General features: G+C 39.0%; 1 protein-coding gene across 2 annotated transcripts in view; it reads left to right on the forward strand.

The window, feature by feature from the left end:
• RASA3 (RAS p21 protein activator 3) overlaps positions 1-17,792 on the forward strand; it is a 131,365-nt gene extending 113,573 nt beyond the window's left edge. Inside the window, exons 14-25 of one of the 2 annotated variants that reach the window (XM_082277551.1) lie at positions 506-629; positions 1,783-1,889; positions 2,529-2,606; positions 3,532-3,609; positions 4,155-4,228; positions 5,226-5,273; positions 7,904-8,010; positions 8,933-9,015; positions 12,380-12,591; positions 13,333-13,436; positions 15,177-15,360; positions 15,948-17,792. In XM_082277551.1, the coding sequence (XP_082133677.1) occupies positions 506-629; positions 1,783-1,889; positions 2,529-2,606; positions 3,532-3,609; positions 4,155-4,228; positions 5,226-5,273; positions 7,904-8,010; positions 8,933-9,015; positions 12,380-12,591; positions 13,333-13,436; positions 15,177-15,360; positions 15,948-16,023 (1,275 nt within the window). In that variant the 3' untranslated portion in view covers positions 16,024-17,792. The remainder of the gene's footprint in view (positions 1-505; positions 630-1,782; positions 1,890-2,528; positions 2,607-3,531; positions 3,610-4,154; positions 4,229-5,225; positions 5,274-7,903; positions 8,011-8,932; positions 9,016-12,379; positions 12,592-13,332; positions 13,437-15,176; positions 15,361-15,947) is intronic. The other variant, XM_082277552.1, reaches the window with a different exon arrangement.
• Positions 17,793-18,141: the final 349 nt, after the last annotated feature.

Here is an 18,141-nt window from a genome sequence, read left to right on the forward strand (position 1 = left end):
TCGGGAGGCTTAGATTGCATATTGGGGGAAAATTTCTTCACCTTAAGGGTGGTCAGGCACTGGAATAGGCTGCCCAAGGAAGTGGTGTAATCACCATCCTTAGAAATGTACAAGAGTATGTGGATGTGGCATGTGGGGATGTCGTTTGGTGGTGGACTTGGCAGTGCTGGGTTAACAGTAGGACTCAATGATCTGAGAGGTCTTTCCCAGCTTTAATGATTCTATGATTCTGGTGATGATGTAGTAAACAGTGCTAGAAGAAGGAATGATATGCCATACGGCTGGATCATTTAATGTTTGGTTTGATAGGAATGATATTTTTACTCTTCTACTTCAATATGTGCATTTCCCAAACAGTATAATTGAGTGAGAGTTTGTTTTTCAAGTGTATAATGTTGAAAGTGGGAATCTTTTAATGATGCCACTATGAATAAAACCAGGAATAGTACCACTTTCCACAGCAGGAAATTATACTAATTTTATCATAATCTTTGCATTTTTTCAGGAAAATCTGAGGCAATATGTTGATCGCATTTTTACTGTAATTACAAAATCTGGTGTAAGCTGCCCTACAGTGATGTGCGATATTTTCTTTTCACTGAGAGAATCAGCTGCCAAACGTTTTCAAGGTGAGCTTACAGATATTTTACATAACTGATAGTTTTAAACACAGGTGTAGTCTAGCAGTCTGCATGATCCCTGTTGGATTTAGTAATTGAACAGCAGCTTATTCAAAATAATATTTGCAGTATGTTAATGCTGTTTTTTCATCTATTATTCACTCCACAAGGAACATTGATTTTTAATGATGATTGGAGTTTTTTCCTTATAACTTTCAAAGGAAAACAGCATTTATAAAGGTCATTATGATGGTATGTGTTTCTGAGTTCAGTATTTGGAAAGCATGCTCAATTTTCAAATGTTCAGGGCTCTGTAATGGCTCATTCTGCAGATTCCATGCAGTGCAATTATTTTCTGCTCGTATGTCAATCTGTAATAAAAGCCAGTCTATAAATTGGAGTTACTGCAAGCTCATTGCTCTAGGAGCCCATGTGCTGCAAAGGTTTTCTGGCTGTCAAGAGACAGTTCTTTCCAGTCCGTCTTAGTTGTTTTGACTCTGTGAGAGTAAGTGGACAATATAAAACCAGAATTAAGCAAAACAACCAAGCTATGTATTTTCATGAAGGGATGCAGATTACAGTAAGGAAGTGTTAAAGAGAGTAACATGAGTTCAGCTTTTAAACAGGCACTTCAGAGTAGGGAAGCTCAAGCAAAAAGCCATTGACTGTGCTGTCATGTTTTTTATTTTATGTTTAAATAAAGAGGTAAAGCGTCTTTTCTGTAACTACCAACTGGAATAGATACATTAGGAGTCTGTACAGCACTTGTACTTAGGGCTATAAGTAGGTAAATGAGAGTTGGCCTCTCCTGAACGTTTCATGAACTGTATAAATTATTCATCATACTTTAGTGCATATATGGAATCACAGATGTCTATGAAATTCCCTGTGTGGTGGAAGAGCGGTTGGTGTTCTTGTAGCTTATGCTGTGGACCTGCTTATTTTTAAAGAGGCTCTCATTGACATTTCCTTGGGTTAGGCTAGCTGATATCTGGCTCCAAATCCTCTATGATCAGTTAATCCTGTAACCTGCAAATATATACATTACCCAGCACATGCTTGAGTTAGCTCTCTCAAGGCTCTGTGATAATTACAGGAGGCTTTTCAGGAAGGATTATTGAAATGCTGAGTAGAGTTTTTTGGTTTGTTTTTTTTTTAATAGGTGACCTAGATGTAAGGTACACAGCTGTCAGCAGCTTTATTTTCCTGAGGTTCTTTGCTCCTGCCATTCTTTCTCCAAACCTCTTTCAGCTTACACCACACCATCCAGTAAGTACTGTATCAGTTTTTTTCTAGCTATGTTTATGGTTCTGTCACCATAGTCTGTCTGTCGAAATTCTTTGTTCAATTCAATAGCCTTTAGGAAAAGTACCTTTGTTAGTTCAAAGATCTGTTTTATCTGTCTTGGATACGAAGCATATGTTGAATGACTTTGTATGTGAAGAACTTGGGAGATACTGGAAGAAGAGTGAAATTTAAGAGTAAACAAGGTAGGTGGCCTAAGCTGCTGTGGAAGGAAGGTCATTGCTTTGGTTTTGCCATATCACATTAATGCTGGATTGATTTTCAGCAGTGTTGGAAGTATTTTGGATGTTAAGCAATGTATGCCAGGCTTCTTGTAGTTGTTCTTATTGGGAGTGGGGAGGATGTGGACAGCCTTGTTTTTGTTTTGCGAGCGATTGCCTTTGGATCTCTGAAGGTCAGTAGGGTAGCTGTGGAGTATGATGGCTTAAGAGTCAAAAACCTTTTAAAATAAAAGCAACTCTTTTCCTGCAGTGTTTTATTTGGGGTATTTTCTAATCTTCTGTTTCCTTTCTGCAAGTGAAATACGAAAAAAGAAACACAGTTTACCTTCCTCTATTCATTATTTTAAATAGCTAGTCTATGTAATATTGTTCTCTTTCCTAGGATCCTCAGACTTCTCGAACTTTGACACTTATCTCTAAAACCATTCAAACACTAGGCAGCTTATCAAAATCTAAATCTGTAAGTATGCTATTTTCATTTAATGACTTAATTTAGGAAAGTGATTTTTTTTAATCTTTTATCATTAATTGTAATTAAGCTTTTAAAATACTTGAATTGCACTAGGCTTATGCAAAACTGGTTATGTTTGCTTTGATTATAAGCCTCTCATGCTTAGAGGAAAACTAAATCTGTCTTAATCTGAACTAGATTTCAGTAAAGCAAATGGCATGACCAAGCTAGAAGTCTACTTCAGAGCTTATCATTCCTTCTCTGGAAGAAAGACAATGATCAGGAGAACCTGTGAAGTTCTCTACTTATCTGTGATACACGATTAGCAACTCTACAGGCTTTATAGATTGTTTCAGCATTTTAAAACTCAACTGAGAAAAGTCACCCCGTAAGGGGAAGGGCTGTACTTTCCTTTTCATACCAGTTCAGTTGTCTGTCTGTCAATGGTGAGATTAGATCTAGATGCCCATACTCTGGATGTTTGATTGAAATAAGTGTATCTAAGGCACTGCACTGCTGTAGCTGGTGGTAGTTCGGGGTGGTTGGGGTCTTGTTAGGATTCACACAGGCAACTGTGGGTGACTGTGTACCTCAATTATGAATCCTTCAAGACAGTAGAATTCCTTTTCTTACGCTTCTTCTCCAGAGGAAAATTAAAAGCCAAAGCAGAATTTTGAAGCATTTGAAGAATACATTATTAACTGTAGTAACTGAACATAAGAAATGCATTCTGCTATGTCTCTGAAATAAAAGTTTGGTACTACTGAATGTGTGCTGTATAACATGAAAGTAGCACTTTGCTTATTTTACTTCTGGCCAGAAAAAAACCCTGTCTTATCTGCAGTGGCTTTCCTCCTGACGTACTGCTATTAACAATGATATTTTCTGTAATAAACTCTATGATGATATGCATCTTTTTGGCTTTGTATTTCAGGCCAATTTCAAGGAATCTTACATGGCTACATTTTATGACTATTTCAATGAACAGAAATATGCCGATGCAGTAAAAAATGTAAGTAATGTATGTGAAAGTTCTAAAAATCCTGCTGTGCTGTTGAAGTTGAATCTTAGAAAGCAATACATACTGTTAGTAAACCAGGAAGTGTGTTGAGAAGAGCAGACTCCTGATAACTAATATTCAAGAAACTTGTATCAAATTACATGCATGTGAATAGTAAAATCTCTTTGCATCTATTTCTAGTTAATAATTAGGTTGGATTAACAAGCTGTTGCTTAGAGCTTTTGAGATGTGTGTTTTGTAGAATGCTGCAGATCTGTGATGAAAATTGCTTAGTCCAAAAGTGAAAGATCCACATAACAAAGGAGAAGTGCAAGAAGCATTGGGCATCTGCAGTTCTACTGCTTAAGAGCTTTTGTGCTATTTTTAGGTTACAACCTAGGAAACCTCCCAAGTTCCTCAAGCTTCTGCCATTACCTTCTGTTTAACTACTCTTACAAATATTCTCTTGTGGCTCTGTGCTGTGCAAATGTTGAAAGATTTTGATTTGGGGAGTGTGGCCCTGTCATTTTTACATCTGCTTTTTGTTCACCTTTTAGTTTCTAGATCTAATTTCATCTTCAGGAAGACGAGATCACAAGAGCATAGAGCAACCTATATTACTTAAGGAAGGGTAAGTATGCATGTGCAACAAAACCCTCTACTCATGTGCTTACTCCCATTCTAAGGCAGCCATCTCTTTTTCTGCCACCCCTATTCCGTTCATGCATTCAGAGAAGAATGTAGGAAAATTCTTGTGTTGCGATTTCTCCTCCCTGTGGTTGCTATAGCTGATTTGAACATATTTTCATTTGATTTAAACATCTTAATATAAATGTGTGTTGAAAAAAAAGGAGGAAAGAGAAGCCTGTAGAACTTAATTAGCTCAGCTAAGGCAAGATAAACTTAAATCAGCGTTGTACTAAAATCAAGTTGGGGTCTTCTTCCTGAACTCCAGTGAATAAAAGCTGTAAAATTCCGCTGCGAAGACTGTGAAGACAGATACTGAATAAGTTAATGAGGGCAAAGCCTGCAAATGGAATTTGCTTTTGCTGCCCTATAAGATTCATATGCTAACTATTATCACGGCCATTTCGAGGAAAATTTGACATGCACTTGGAACAGTTTATAGTTTTAGTACCTTTCCTTTTTTGGAAAGCATGTTCCATATGCTCTGTTAGTTTCAGATACCAATTGCTGACATTTTTTGTTACAAAACTGAGTTGTTAAGATCATCTAAGTGCACTGTAGAAACAGCTTTTTTGAGCTGGGAGGAAGAAAGTAAAAAAAAAATCCAAATTTTTGTCAGAGCTCAGTAAGCTCAAATGCTGTTTGAAATTAAGCTTTCATGGTCTCTTTAAGTAATGCAAGAACTACATTTTCAGTGAAAACATGACTACCCCTTCTATTTTACCTTGACAGTTCACTTCTCTGATAAACCTCTGTCCTTAGAAGCAATTTTGTCTATTTTAATTCTGTACATTTATCATTCTTTTTGTTTTCAAAATAAATTTATAGTTTGTAACATTTGCCCTCTAACTGTAAAACATTTTTTCTGCCTCTGTCTTTCTTTTGCTCCTGTCTGATTTTTTTCTGTCTTTTCTTGCTCGGCCTGTGGCTGCTGTTGTAAGGACTCTTAAACTAACAGTAAAGAAAGTTGATGGTAATAGTTCATGCAGGTAAGATGGTAGAGGCAGTTGCTGCTTTGCTGTAGCTACTGGCTGACAGCATGTCCATTGCAGCAGTAGATTTGTCTGACTTAACTTTGGGGAGGAAGTACTCTGTTTAACCATCCTGAAATGCCTGTGTAAACCCAGCAGAGAACATTTAGTTACCCATTTCTTGATGTTGATCTCTTTTTTTTTTTTTTTTTTTTTTTTTAATTCCCCTTAAAACAAAAATCTGCTGTAAATAGAGAATAAAGGATTTGTATCTGTAGGCAGAGCACCAAGAAGCACTATATGGATCCTGATGAACTTACTGGAAGTGATGAAGAGACCATACATTTTCTAGACACTTCTTAAGTAGCATTCATGTAAATTATTCTCGAGGTTAAGAAGTGGCTTTCAGCAGTCTGGTTTTTTCTGACATTTTGCATTATTGCCATGTTTTGTCATGGGATTTTTTACAGCCTTTGATTTGATTCTTCTCCAGATTGAATGGTGTTTTTATTTGCCTTTGCAATATTTTTGCTTGCTTTTATTTTTTTAATCTATCTTTGTCTCTACTAAGAGCTTTAAATGGAAAGCTATAGCATATGTACTTTAGAATGAAAAGATTAGTCATTGGCACTTGGATTTGCTGACATCAGTCATGCCATCACTGCTTACCAACTGCTTACCAGCTGCCTGCCTGGTTCTTTCCAAAAGGAAGAGAATGAAAAGGAGAACTGGTTGTTTTTGTTGGTGAAAAGGGCATGTTGATACTTCCAAGCAAGGCTAAGGCAGATCCAGACTCAGGTCTGCCATAAGCGTGAGAAGAAACAGTCTCTCCAACCACATTGTGCTGAAATGGGTTTAATCTTGGACTTTTTCTCCCTCTGTGCTTCTGTTTGCTCTGATTTCTCATACATTTTGCAATTGCTAGAAACAAAGAAGTTGACCTTATAACTTCTGTGACTTTGAGTGCTTGTCACCTATCTCTGGAAAATAAAAGCACGTTTTTCTCTTGGCTATATCAACTATGAAGAATTTAATTAGAAATGTGCTCTTAGCTCTGCCACATGGAGTTTGCATTTTTCAAAGAGGGGAGGCTCTGTAAGAGTTTGCAATTTTAAGTCACCTTTAAGTGTTGGCATGAGAAGGACTAGAAACTAACTTGAAGAGGATGTTGTCCTGCCCAGGGATATCAATTCTTGCTTTGAAATTTGCCTTAATCTGGAATTGAGGGCTACTGCCAATGAGCCTGGTGATGACCTGAATCACATGGTTTTATTAAATATTTCTCTAGTATTCCAAGAATAAGGACCAAGACAGTAACTGTCCGAGTATCTTAAGAATAAGCGATCTGTGACCATAACCAGTTAAAAAAAACCCTGTTGCTGTAGACAGTCTTTGTCAGCTTTTGCCCACACAACTTGGAATAAGCAGCAGGCACCAGCCCAGCTGGTTACAAAACAGTTAAGTCTGAAGGAACTTGGGTTTCAATTTGAGCTTTAAACAGACCTGTGGTCTGGTCAGATGTATTGTAGTTATTTGTGACTGAAGGTACCAGAAGCAAGAAACAGTATTACCTGTTCTAATCATTTTAGCTCTGGTATTGAAAAATCTTCAAGTCATTTGCTGTTCTCTCTGTGGGCTCTTTGTGCTGTATAGTGCCTTCCTACCTGATAAGAACTACTCTGTAGTAAATAGATTTTACCCACTCCATTATGCTATTCTGTATTTGTCACAATAGTTAATGTAATGTTTAGAGTAGCTGTTATCAACTCTCTACTGCATATGCATGCACATTTTTATCCAACAAAAGTGATGCTAAGCAGTATGAAGTCACCAAAGTCACACTGAAGCTTTTGGATTGATTTAGAGGTTAGGAAAGTGGTGGATGTATCACAGTTTCTCAGTGAAATAATTTCACAGTAAACTCATTCAGGTTTGAAATTAAATAAAACTGACAACTCACTAAATGAGCACCCCTAATCTGCTAGAAAAGGGGTGGGGGCTGCTCTGCCTTCCAACCATGAGATCACTTTGTATGGTACTGAAATTGCATTTCCAACTGCAGTATCTATGTGCAATTGCAAATGAGGCTGTGGAACATCCTGATTCTGTTTCTAGAGCTTGAGAGTGATTAAAGCATGTAAGAGTACAGTAGGTGTGCTCCAGAGGCTTTATACCTGCCTTTTAATTATTAAATATAGTCTAAACCTTTTGAGCTTTCTCATAGCTTTAAAAAAAAGAAAAAAAAGCTTGTAGAGTCAACAGGTTGGGCTTAGCGGAGCAGTACTAACCGTGTTCTGCCTTTTTCCTGCTGTACTAGGAAACCATTTAGCTGGATTTGTAACTGCAGAAAGGGCACAAACTGCAGCTCAGTTAACTAACTACAAGTCAAGTTACATGCCTTGCCCCTCATCTAGATCTGGAAAAAGGACAGACCTAACTAATAGATGCACTAAACCTATCCAAATGTGACTCTCTTCCTTGCCAAGAAAAGGCCTCAATAATTAGAAAATACTGTGTCCCCTCCTAAAGCTTTGCAAGTGTGATGACATGTATCTGTATGCATATATATATACACATATAAATCCATGTACATAAGCATGTATCTTTAAAAGCTGGTGAATTGTAACAATTGGTACCCTGTTTACTAGGTTCATGATCAAGAGAGCGCAAGGAAGAAAACGATTTGGTATGAAAAACTTCAAGAAGAGATGGTTTCGCCTGACAAACCATGAGTTTACCTATCAGAAAAGCAAAGGTAACAAAGGTTTGCCTGTCTTGTTTTGGTACATTAAAGCAAAGATTAAACATAAGGATTGTGTAGGAGTAGAAGACTGAGATCTAGATCTGTAGCTGTAGAAGACACAGTGCAGGCATGTCTGTCAGCCTGTATGTTCTTGCTCTTTTTTTAGTGTCTGTATTGACAGTTAGAGAAGCTTCTTGGATAGCACAGTACCCTGTAAGTTAGCAAAGTAATAGTAGATAATATTTATCTAGTATCAGTTATTAACATTGTCCGTGGGTTTTGCGGTTACCTAGATTGTCCTAGGAAACAAAACTTACAAACCTTAAGCTGGGATTTGGGTTTCTGCTGAACATTCTCAGATGCATCTCAGCATATGCTCATAAATTCTGTAGCACTGGCACAACTGGGTGCAGTAGACAGGGATTTGCCTTTCAAAATGTGTTCACTTAATGTTGCCTGATAGCAAGGATTTTGCTTTTTGCAAATTCTTCCTGTCTGTTCAATAGTACACAACAAATACCACTTCCTTCCATCATGTAAGTAGATAGGGAGTAAGAAAGATAGGGAAGTATGTTCAGATCATGCCAGTCATTATTTCACACTCAACTTTGAGGTCTTGCATCACCACTAGTTCAGTTCAGCTCACAGGAATGATTTATTTCATTGTCACCTTCGCAGTAAATATACTGTGTCCTGCTGCAGCAGTCAGTTTCTAAGAGGTTTGCTAATGTAAGGTAGTGCAGCTGAAAACAGAAATTACTTAAGATAGTACTTAAAGACCATGCTAGGAAATCCCTGATGAGTGAAAGATTTTTCCTCTTTTCTTAAGCAGTCAAAATGATCTTCAAAGAAACTGTATCAGCCCTTAGAAAAAGGGCAAAAGGTTGAGTTGTGAGTAAGTGGCTCATTATCTGTGTGTCTGTGTGTTTTGCAGGTGATCACCCTCTGTGTAGCATTCCAATTGAAAACATTCTGGCAGTGGAAAGGCTAGAGGAGGAATCCTTCAAAATGAAAAATGTAAGTAGGTCATCTTCATTAATGTATTTGTTAGGCTGCTCCAGATCCACCAGCCTAATCGCCTTTTTCCCCTTTGTAACCTGGATTGGATTTCTATTGAAAGATGTACAACCACAGCTGCTTGTTCTGTATATAGTAGCAGGAGTTTCCAAAAGTACAGCCCATTCAGATTCTTAACAGCCCAGTCAGCAGTCTTTGGATTTCGTGATCTGCAGCACACTCAGTACTGAGCACTGCTGATCAGCTGTCAGCTCTGTAAGGTCACACACAGGTAAAATGATCAAGTCCCTGCCCTTTCTGTCCGGCCTCTCTGGTGGGGAGGAGCTCGCTGCTTATGACTGTGAAGGATCACAACTTCTTCATTAGCTATTATGTTTCTTTATTGCTTAATGAAAGTACATATATATATGTATTTGTATATGTCTGTTTAATTTGGGTTAGGTTATGTACCAAAACAACATCTGTGCTGTGCTGGTATGGTTTACTATTTTGATTGCCACGTTAAGGAATAAAACACAGCTGTATTTCTCATGCATGGAACACTACTGCCAACTTCTGTATTGTGTAAGAACAGACTTGATCAGTTTGGGTGGTGTTGGGAACCTTTTTCATACACCTCTGCCTGTAAAGCTGAGTCCAGTCCTTAAAAAATTGTATTTAAAATAAAACAAAAAAAGCGCTCAGTTTTTTTCACGGTTCTTAACATGCATCTACTACAGACTTATTTATGCACATAAATAGTTGTGACTTTTATCTTTTTCTGCCTTTAAGTCTTTCCTGCTGTCTACACTGCTTGTGAGCACCATGCAGGGCAGTGCCCAAACCTGCCCTAGATACTAGGTTCCTTGAACAGCTCTTTGTTAAAAGGGAAATAGAATTCTAGACTCCTCAGTATTTCCCAGTTTCAGGTATTATTTTGGTAGCATCTCTCTCTCTCTGTGCTAAAGCATGGAGTAAGTTTCAGTTCCATCTGCTTCTAGAACACATCTCAATTGTAGTGTAGTTTGCTCTGGTGTTTTATAACTCTACTACATAGGCAAAAACCAACCAAGCTGCAAAATACTTTAAGCTATCAGAAGGCAGCTGTAACATGGGATAAACTTTTGCCATCTGCACTCTGCAAACTAACTTGATTGAACTGAAAGCAGCCACACAGTTGAGATAAAACTCACTGTCTGTGGAAAGGAGCTGAGCTATAGTTTTGTAACTCATGCTGAGTCTACTGACCTAGACTGAGCAACCAAAATATGTCTGTATTGTGAAGATTCATTATAGGAAAAATATGGCTTTATTGTTGACATCAAAAACACTGTGCTATTTTGGTTGCTTAAATTCAGTATTACTTGGAATATCAAGGTGACTACATCCATTCTGGAAAGTAAGATTCAGTCTTTCCATAAACAGTAGAAAATACTGTTATCACCTTCTTGTGCTAATATATTCCTATTTTTCTTGCCATATATAAATAGATTACTGCAGCAAGATCAGGATTCTCGGAACACCACAGCAGATGTATTTGCAATGGATATTCCCTCATGGGTGCTAAGTGTGATAAAAATTCACATTTTGTATAAATACTCTCTGTGTATCTGTGCTCTGAATTGCACCAAGTGTGTCTTTCTCACTCATGATAAATCTGCCTGTCTGACAGTAAGGCCAGTAACCTTCATCATTCTTAAGCACAGTTTGGGGAGTGTGAGGGTGGCTTTAAGTACTGTTTGGGTCTTCTGTGTTGTTTGAGAGGCAACTGGTTTTGGTAGTGTAAAGGCCTTGCAGCCACTTGAAATTCTTGGCTTAGTTGGGGGCTCCTCAGTAACCGTTGCCATATGTTGGATCACTTTGGTTGGTATCCCCTTACACAAAGCCATACTCCTTAAATCTGTTCCTTTGTTGGAATGCGGGAAGCTCCATTTACCCCAGCAGGACATTAAAATTATTTTCCCTGTAGTTAATGTGAGGGTTGAACTACATGCTTCTGTCTTCCTTTTTCTTCCTTCCTTCCCTGTTTCCTAGACTGAAATTGACAGTTGTGCCCTGAAGAGTTTTATTAAAAGGACTCTTTGGTGTGTAGTTGATGCTGTTGGACTGATCACACCAAGCAGCTCCTACACTGCCATTGTGTATTGTGCCTTTCTAATTATTGCCTGATACCAATAGGGATACTAGATCCAGGGAAATGGTTGTTTGAGTTTTCCCTTTGCTGTTTGGAATCATGTACATCTAAAAGCGTCACAAAGGAAGAAAGGATTGTGCTTGGTACCAGTCTGCAACATTTTCCCAACCAGCTAGGTGCAGAATTCAAGCCAATATTTCAGGTCCGTGTAACAAACAAAGGCAAATTTTAATTTTGTTGGGTCTGGTTTGTTGTTATTGATTGGTTTGTTTGTATGTTTTTTGTTGGTCTTTTTTTTGTGTGTGTGTTTGCACCTCTCTGGTTTTCTTTTTAAAACAGCTGTTTGGAAAATTGTATTCCATATGATACGGTCAAATGATTTGAATAATCAAATGAGGAAGTAGAGGGGAGAAAGATAATTTAGGCATACCTGAAGAGAAGAAAATGCAGTAAAATTAAATACTTGCAGAAGCTAGAGGAAATGAAGGAAATCTGCCTTTCCAAAATTTGCAGCTAGGATCACTAACTTCAGCCTAGTAATCTTCAGTGCATGATCAGTGTAATCAAGCAATGAGGCTGTGCATCAGAAATTTCCTTCTTCAAGAAAATAAATACCCTTTTAGGTAGGTTGCAAGCTGTTTTGAACAGACAGGAGAGCTTTAGTTTAGATTTTCAGTGGCCAAGCCGTGATGCAGAATTAATGTGTAATTATTTAAACTGCCTGATTCAATCAAAGAGAAACAGTATTTCTGTGATTTTCTAATAGCAGCTGTAGTTGAGTGCAGAAGCATGGAAGTTACTAAAAGGTGAGGGTCATGCAGGTGTTAAAAGGACTAGAGAAATGGCAGTATTAAACTAAGGCTGGATCCAAACTCTTTGTTTTTTTCTTTTCTGCCTCCTGATGATGAGCATTTCCTTTCAGGCCAGCACTGGGTTCCTTTGTCAGCCTTCCAAAACTTGGAGTTGCAGCATTATTAAAACTGCTTCCCCAAGGCTGACAACAAATCTTGTTGAGACCCAAGCAGCAAGTGGATATTAGCTATTTGTAACAGGAATGGTATCTTACTGCTTGCACCAGGTGAAAGGTCTTGTTCTTTTAAGGGCACACTTGCTGTGTGATTTTGTGTTGAAATGTATTTATCAGTCCATTCTTTCAGTATGCTGTGTTTTTCCTGCAGTAATTCTTCGCTCCAAGTCTAGTCTTTGGTTCACTGACTCATTCTGGTGCTTTATTCTGTGGTTTATTTGCAGATGTTCCAGGTGATCCAGCCTGAAAGGAGAGTCTTGTATATACAAGCAAATAATTGTGTGGAGGCCAAGGACTGGATTGATATCCTCACCAAAGTTAGCCAGTGCAACAAGAAGCGCCTCACGGTCTACCATCCCTCGGCTTATCTTAATGGCCACTGGCTTTGCTGTAAAGCTACTGCAGATAATACCCCTGGCTGCACACCCTGCACAGGGTAAGGGTTTCAACATGCCATCAAGTGTAGGTACTGCCATGGGTATGTGTGTCTCTGCAGTGTGACTTGCAGGCTCATAGTTAAACAAGATTTGCCAGGTGAACCAGTGTTCAGAGGCCATCTGTTGGTATTCCTGATTCTGCATGTCTTGATCAAAATGTTGACTTTTTAGAGTTAAAGATGGTAATAAGAGTTGACTGTGGGATAAAATACTTTGGTTTTGATCATTTGTCATTAATAAAAATGTCAGAAGTCCCTTCAATATCCTGTTTGCAAATTCCTGAAGCACTCATCTGCTGATAGATTTAATTCTAAACTGATCTTTTCAGGGGGCTACTCGTGCTCTCTCTTAAAGATGTATTGTCTGGTTTGTAGGAAGCAATTTTCCTCTAAACTGAGAGGAATGAAGAGACTGTATTGGTGGTTAGAATAGAAGACCTGTGTGGTTGGAAGTTCAGTGCTTTGGCTCCTCCATCTGGTGGTAGCAGACTAATTCACCAAAATGTCTGGGTACTGATACAGTCTTCTCTTTCAAGTCAGTGAAAGTATGCTGGATAAATAGAGGCATAAAGAAGTTTGAACTTGTCTTCTTCCTTTGGGAAAACATGGACGGTTTTAAGCTGTTGCACAATCTGTTAGCTTTCATGAGAACTCACTTTTGTTTTCCTTGTTAAGTGCTTTATGTGCCATAATACACTGTTAATCATATAACTTTTACCTCTCTTCCCTGATGCCTTACAGAGGCCTGCCAGCAAATATACAACTGGATATAGATGGAGATAGAGAAACTGAGCGCATCTACTCTCTTTTCAACTTGTATATGCCAAAATTAGAGAAAATGCAAGGTGAGGATTAAAGATCATTGCATCTCCAATTCACTTACCAAGGCAAAAATACCAGTGAAAAGTTGGATGTTCTGGCTCAACCAGCCTTGCACATCACATCCTAGAGCACAGTGGCCTTTATTTCAGTTGTTTCCCCTTCTGCTGTCTTGAGGCAGTTGTGTGTATTATTTTTGGTGCAGTCTCATGGTCTGTAAAAATGTTCTTTGTGTAATAACAGTTGTTTGAAATACGGTCTTAACCACATCATCCTAAAATAGCATAGGCACAGAGTGTTGCCTGGATGCTCTGAACTGACAAATCAGAGCCAGCACTGAACCAGAGTTTTACTGATCCTGCCAAGAAGCACCAGCAAAGCTGAGGTTTCAGTGGAATATGGTTTTGTGTTACCAGAAGTCATGTGCATGTTGCCTGATTCAGATCCTAAGAACAGGCTGGATACAAACGGTTTCTTCGGGAAGGCTCTTTTGGAATTATCCATCGAGGATGACCTATGGATGCCTGTGAAATGTTGAAAAGTGGAGTTTTGACTGGGAAACCTTCAGCAGCTGAGGGAAGCAGAGATGTGATGGGAAGGATAAGAGAAAGAAGAGGCAGCAGAGGAAGTTGGTACTAGTAGGCATGCCAAGAGAAGTATCCGGTGTACACAGTGCCAGACTTGAAATCCCAGTTTAGCACAGGGAGTGGTGGGGAAGCCTTCACTGTGGCACTGATCTTTAAATAGGACTTTATTTTATAATATGAGATAAGCCAGTGGTGTCAAACACGCAGACTGGAAAGCACTTTAATCTGTTCCTGGCTGCTGTGCAATTGCAAACTCAAGATCCTCACCACTTCCGAGCTGTCTGAACTGGTGCCCAGCTTTCCCCTGTTCCGAATCCTCGCTGCCAGAGTCAGCATCGAGTTTCGGTGTTGGGGAAAAGGACGCAGGTCTGGCACAGACAGTGCAGCAAGGGGAAGGGAATTTGAAAGCTGAGACTGGGGTGGCAGTAAAGCTAGAAGGAGAGACAAAGTAAAATACTCTTTCCCCTTCTTTCCCCTTTTAATGTGCAGAAGTAGATCACATGCAAGTGTGTTGTGGATGTTCATGTGTAGTCAGTGTTCAGATCTCTTAGGAAGGCTCCCTGGTAAGATCAGAAGGTGTAGAAGTATAACTTGCCCCTTTGGATATGTCATAAAGCAGGCAGCCAGGCAGTAGTCATGGCATATTCTGCTAATGCTTATTGCGTGAATCTTTTCGGGGTGATGTGGTAAAACATGACTACTTCAGCCTGTAATGTTTTTGAATTCAGCCTGTACTTGCTGCCTGGGGTTGAAACCTGTCCCAACAAGTGAATAGTTGACTTTGTGCAGGCCACCCCTGCAGCACAGTGGCAGAGGCAGGCCTGTGTCAGAGTTTCCAAAATGTGTGCATGGGGTTCAGATAGTGGCATTTGAGATGAAAGCACTGCCTGTGCAGCGAAGGACAGCTTCCCACCAAGCCTGGAGCAGCTGCCAGGCTTGCTGGCCTTCCCGTATGAGACGAGGAGGAGGGAACGGGCATGGGACAGCCTCTGTGCATCCCAGCAGCCCGGCAAAAGGACAGGGAGCTTCTGCTGTTGATGTCAGCCACAGTTCTGTGGTGGTCATACAGAAGCAAACCAAGAAACTGCATGAACCCCAGACTGAATATTTTTAGTCTGTTTGTCTTGCTTTTTCCCCCTGCCTGATATCTATTCCTGTACTTTATTTTTTTTTCTCCAGAGGCCTGTGGGAGCAAATCTGTGTATGATGGACCTGAAGAGGAGGAGTATTCTACATTCATCATTGATGACCCTAAGGAGACATATAAAACACTAAGGCTGATTATTGAAGGTGTTGGAACTTTAGAGCAGGAACATGCTCAGTATAAGAGGGATAAATTTAAGAAGACAAAGTATGGAAGCCAGTAAGTACAACGGGTTGTACAGACAGGGGAACAGTCCTGGAAAATTTTATTTCCCTTGCTTATACTCTGGCTTTCACCATATTTTGTCCCAAAAAGATTCTGCAAATACATACAGAGTAGCACTGTGACTTAGGATTGATATCACAATATTTTAAAGGACTTTAAGGAATTTTTTAATCCTTGATTTTAATGTGGTTTAATTCATAAAATCTAAGTGTGGGTTTGGTAGATTGTTGGTTTTAAATTTTGAACCCATGCTGGTGAGCTGAGCAGTTAATAGCAGAAGATACATGTGTTTACCAGCTTATCTTGGAGTGTTGGTTTAAAAATGGAAAGAGTGGCTGACACAGCCACATGACTGTATTTTGTGTACATATAAATAAAGCATTCTGCATATAGCTGACAAAAAAGAGGATCAATTCAGTCAGTTCTTCTAGCTCAAGTAAAATGCAGTATTATCATTACAATTACACCTTTAAAAATCAAATTTAGGGAAAAAGTTCTTGCGTGTTCCACTTTCTGGTCTGATATTTTTATGTCCTGACAGAAAGCTCTGTGTATAATCCTGGTTTTTTCTTTTCTTCTAGAGAACATCCCATTGGTGACAAGAGCTTCCAGACATACATCAGGCAGCAGTCAGAGATCTCAGCACATTCCATATGAAGTGTGAAGGAAATCACAGGACAGTGCTGAAGGGTCGATCAGTGATGCTAAATAGCAAAACAAAAGGGAAGCCACACATGTAGCAAAATGTATGGATAAGTGTCAAGCTTACAAACTTTGAGACTTGGTAAACATACTCTCTTTTCAAGAAACTGTTATAATAGTTGCTATGCACTTTATTCATCTGGTTATTGACAGATGATAAAACCCTGCCTTCTAGGCAGTTGTTGTGTATTTTTAAATTTGCTTTGGTTTCTTGGAATCTAGTGATCAGTTCAATGATCGAGGTGTGTGGACTTCATCTTGACAACTCCCATGCAATTCCTTATGTTTTGGAAACCAAGCATGCTGCTAATGTGCAGCATTTTGTAGAATGGTTGTTTGTTACTGGTTTTTGTTCCTGATTATTGTATATTATGCCACACCCCTTGCGTGCTCTCTTAGGAAAAGCTTAGTAACACTTTACTTTTAATGCCTGCATTTAGACAAGAAGCAGAGAAAAATCCCTCTGGTATAATCATCTACGTTGTAGCTTGTATTCTGAGCAGGCCAAGGAGCAGGCCATTTGTTTTTACAGCAGCGTAATTTTTGCTAACTGTGCACAGTTTTTAATAGAAATTCAAATCTGAATGGTACTCTTGATATTTTTGAGATACGAAGTCATTTCTCCAGGCACATTCAGCAGACTTTGGATTTGAAGATGCAATCTCAGCAGTATAACAAAACTGACTCTCATAAATATGAGTAAGAGAGAAATGAACTCATGTCAAAGCTCCTTGTCTCTCTTAACACAGTCCAGTGAATGGTAATTGTTGAAAGCCTGCCAACTGAAAGGCAAGGTAAGCTGATTTTGATGACCTTTTATCACTGCAGTGAGAAGGACAAATAGAATATGAATCTGGCAGCTGAGACATGCTGATTCCCAGGCACAAAAGCCGTCAAGATGGGCTTTCTCTGAAAGGATGTTTATGCACTGGAGTCCATGCTATCCTAGTACCACTTGCTTTTCTGGAAAATAGATTTCTACTTTTCCAAAAATGTTTTTAAATACTTTTTAAAAGAGACTTGTTAAACAATATTTAGTATATTAACATGCATAATGATAACTTGTTAATTTTATGAGTGTAGTGAAAATGGAATGAGCTGTGTATCTCACTAATACCAACAAAAGGAGAGGAATAAAGGTCTTCTAAATATTAAATGCATATTTATGTACGCTGTTTAGTTGTACACCATAATTTTTCTGTGTAAGGGTCTGATATACAAACATCTAGCTTTGATGGATTGGAAGCCTGCATGATGGACTTCAGGCCTCTGTGGGGTAGAAGCTAGTACAGGTTTTAAGCTGAGTTGGATCAGAAAGCATTGATCAGTTTAATGTGAAGATGTCTGTGTCTTTGCTTCAAGTGTTAAAGAATAATTCTTAACTGTGTCCTCATTGCATCTGACATGAATTAAGGTGGCTAAAGTACTTTGAATGCCTCTTGTTTGTTAGTGATGTTCTTAGGAATTAAGTTTTGGTTTTGTTCAAATATATAGTAGACCACCTTTTAGTAGATGATAAATGATCTTTTATTCATCTTCATCCAGCAGACTGGGGAAAGGGAATAATGAAGCATTGCAAAGATATGTTTTGGACTCCAAGCTTTTAGCTGCCATGAACTGCAATTTTTAACATGTAATTGTAACTTAATATTGTTTATAAAATACTAATGATCTGTAATGTGTGTTCTACTTGCCAATTAAAAGAAATGGTTTATTTCTGAAAACTGCGTCCACATTTGAAGTCTTTTTAAATTCACAGTGGCCACCTGCTGTTCCGAGTGGGACCATGGATGAAGATCCTTGTGAGTGTAAACTACCAAGTCCCATCCTTGCTCCTCCTCCCATCCCCACCCACCCCTTTTCCTTTCAGCATTGCACCCATGGGACTCAGCAGTGAACCAGACTGGGCATCTGAGCCAGCCATAAAATACCTTAGCAAAGAAAGGTCGCTCAGCTAGATCAGCATCTTGAACTGGTTCCTTGTGTTACTGCACAGTAACTGAGCTGAGACAGTGTTGAAAGGACAGGAGGAACAAGCTGAGCCCACAGCACCCTGCATGTCTATTGATTGGC

This window comes from Coloeus monedula, assembly GCF_965178545.1.
Source record: "Coloeus monedula genome assembly, chromosome: 3".
Taxonomy (NCBI): domain Eukaryota; kingdom Metazoa; phylum Chordata; class Aves; order Passeriformes; family Corvidae; genus Coloeus; species Coloeus monedula.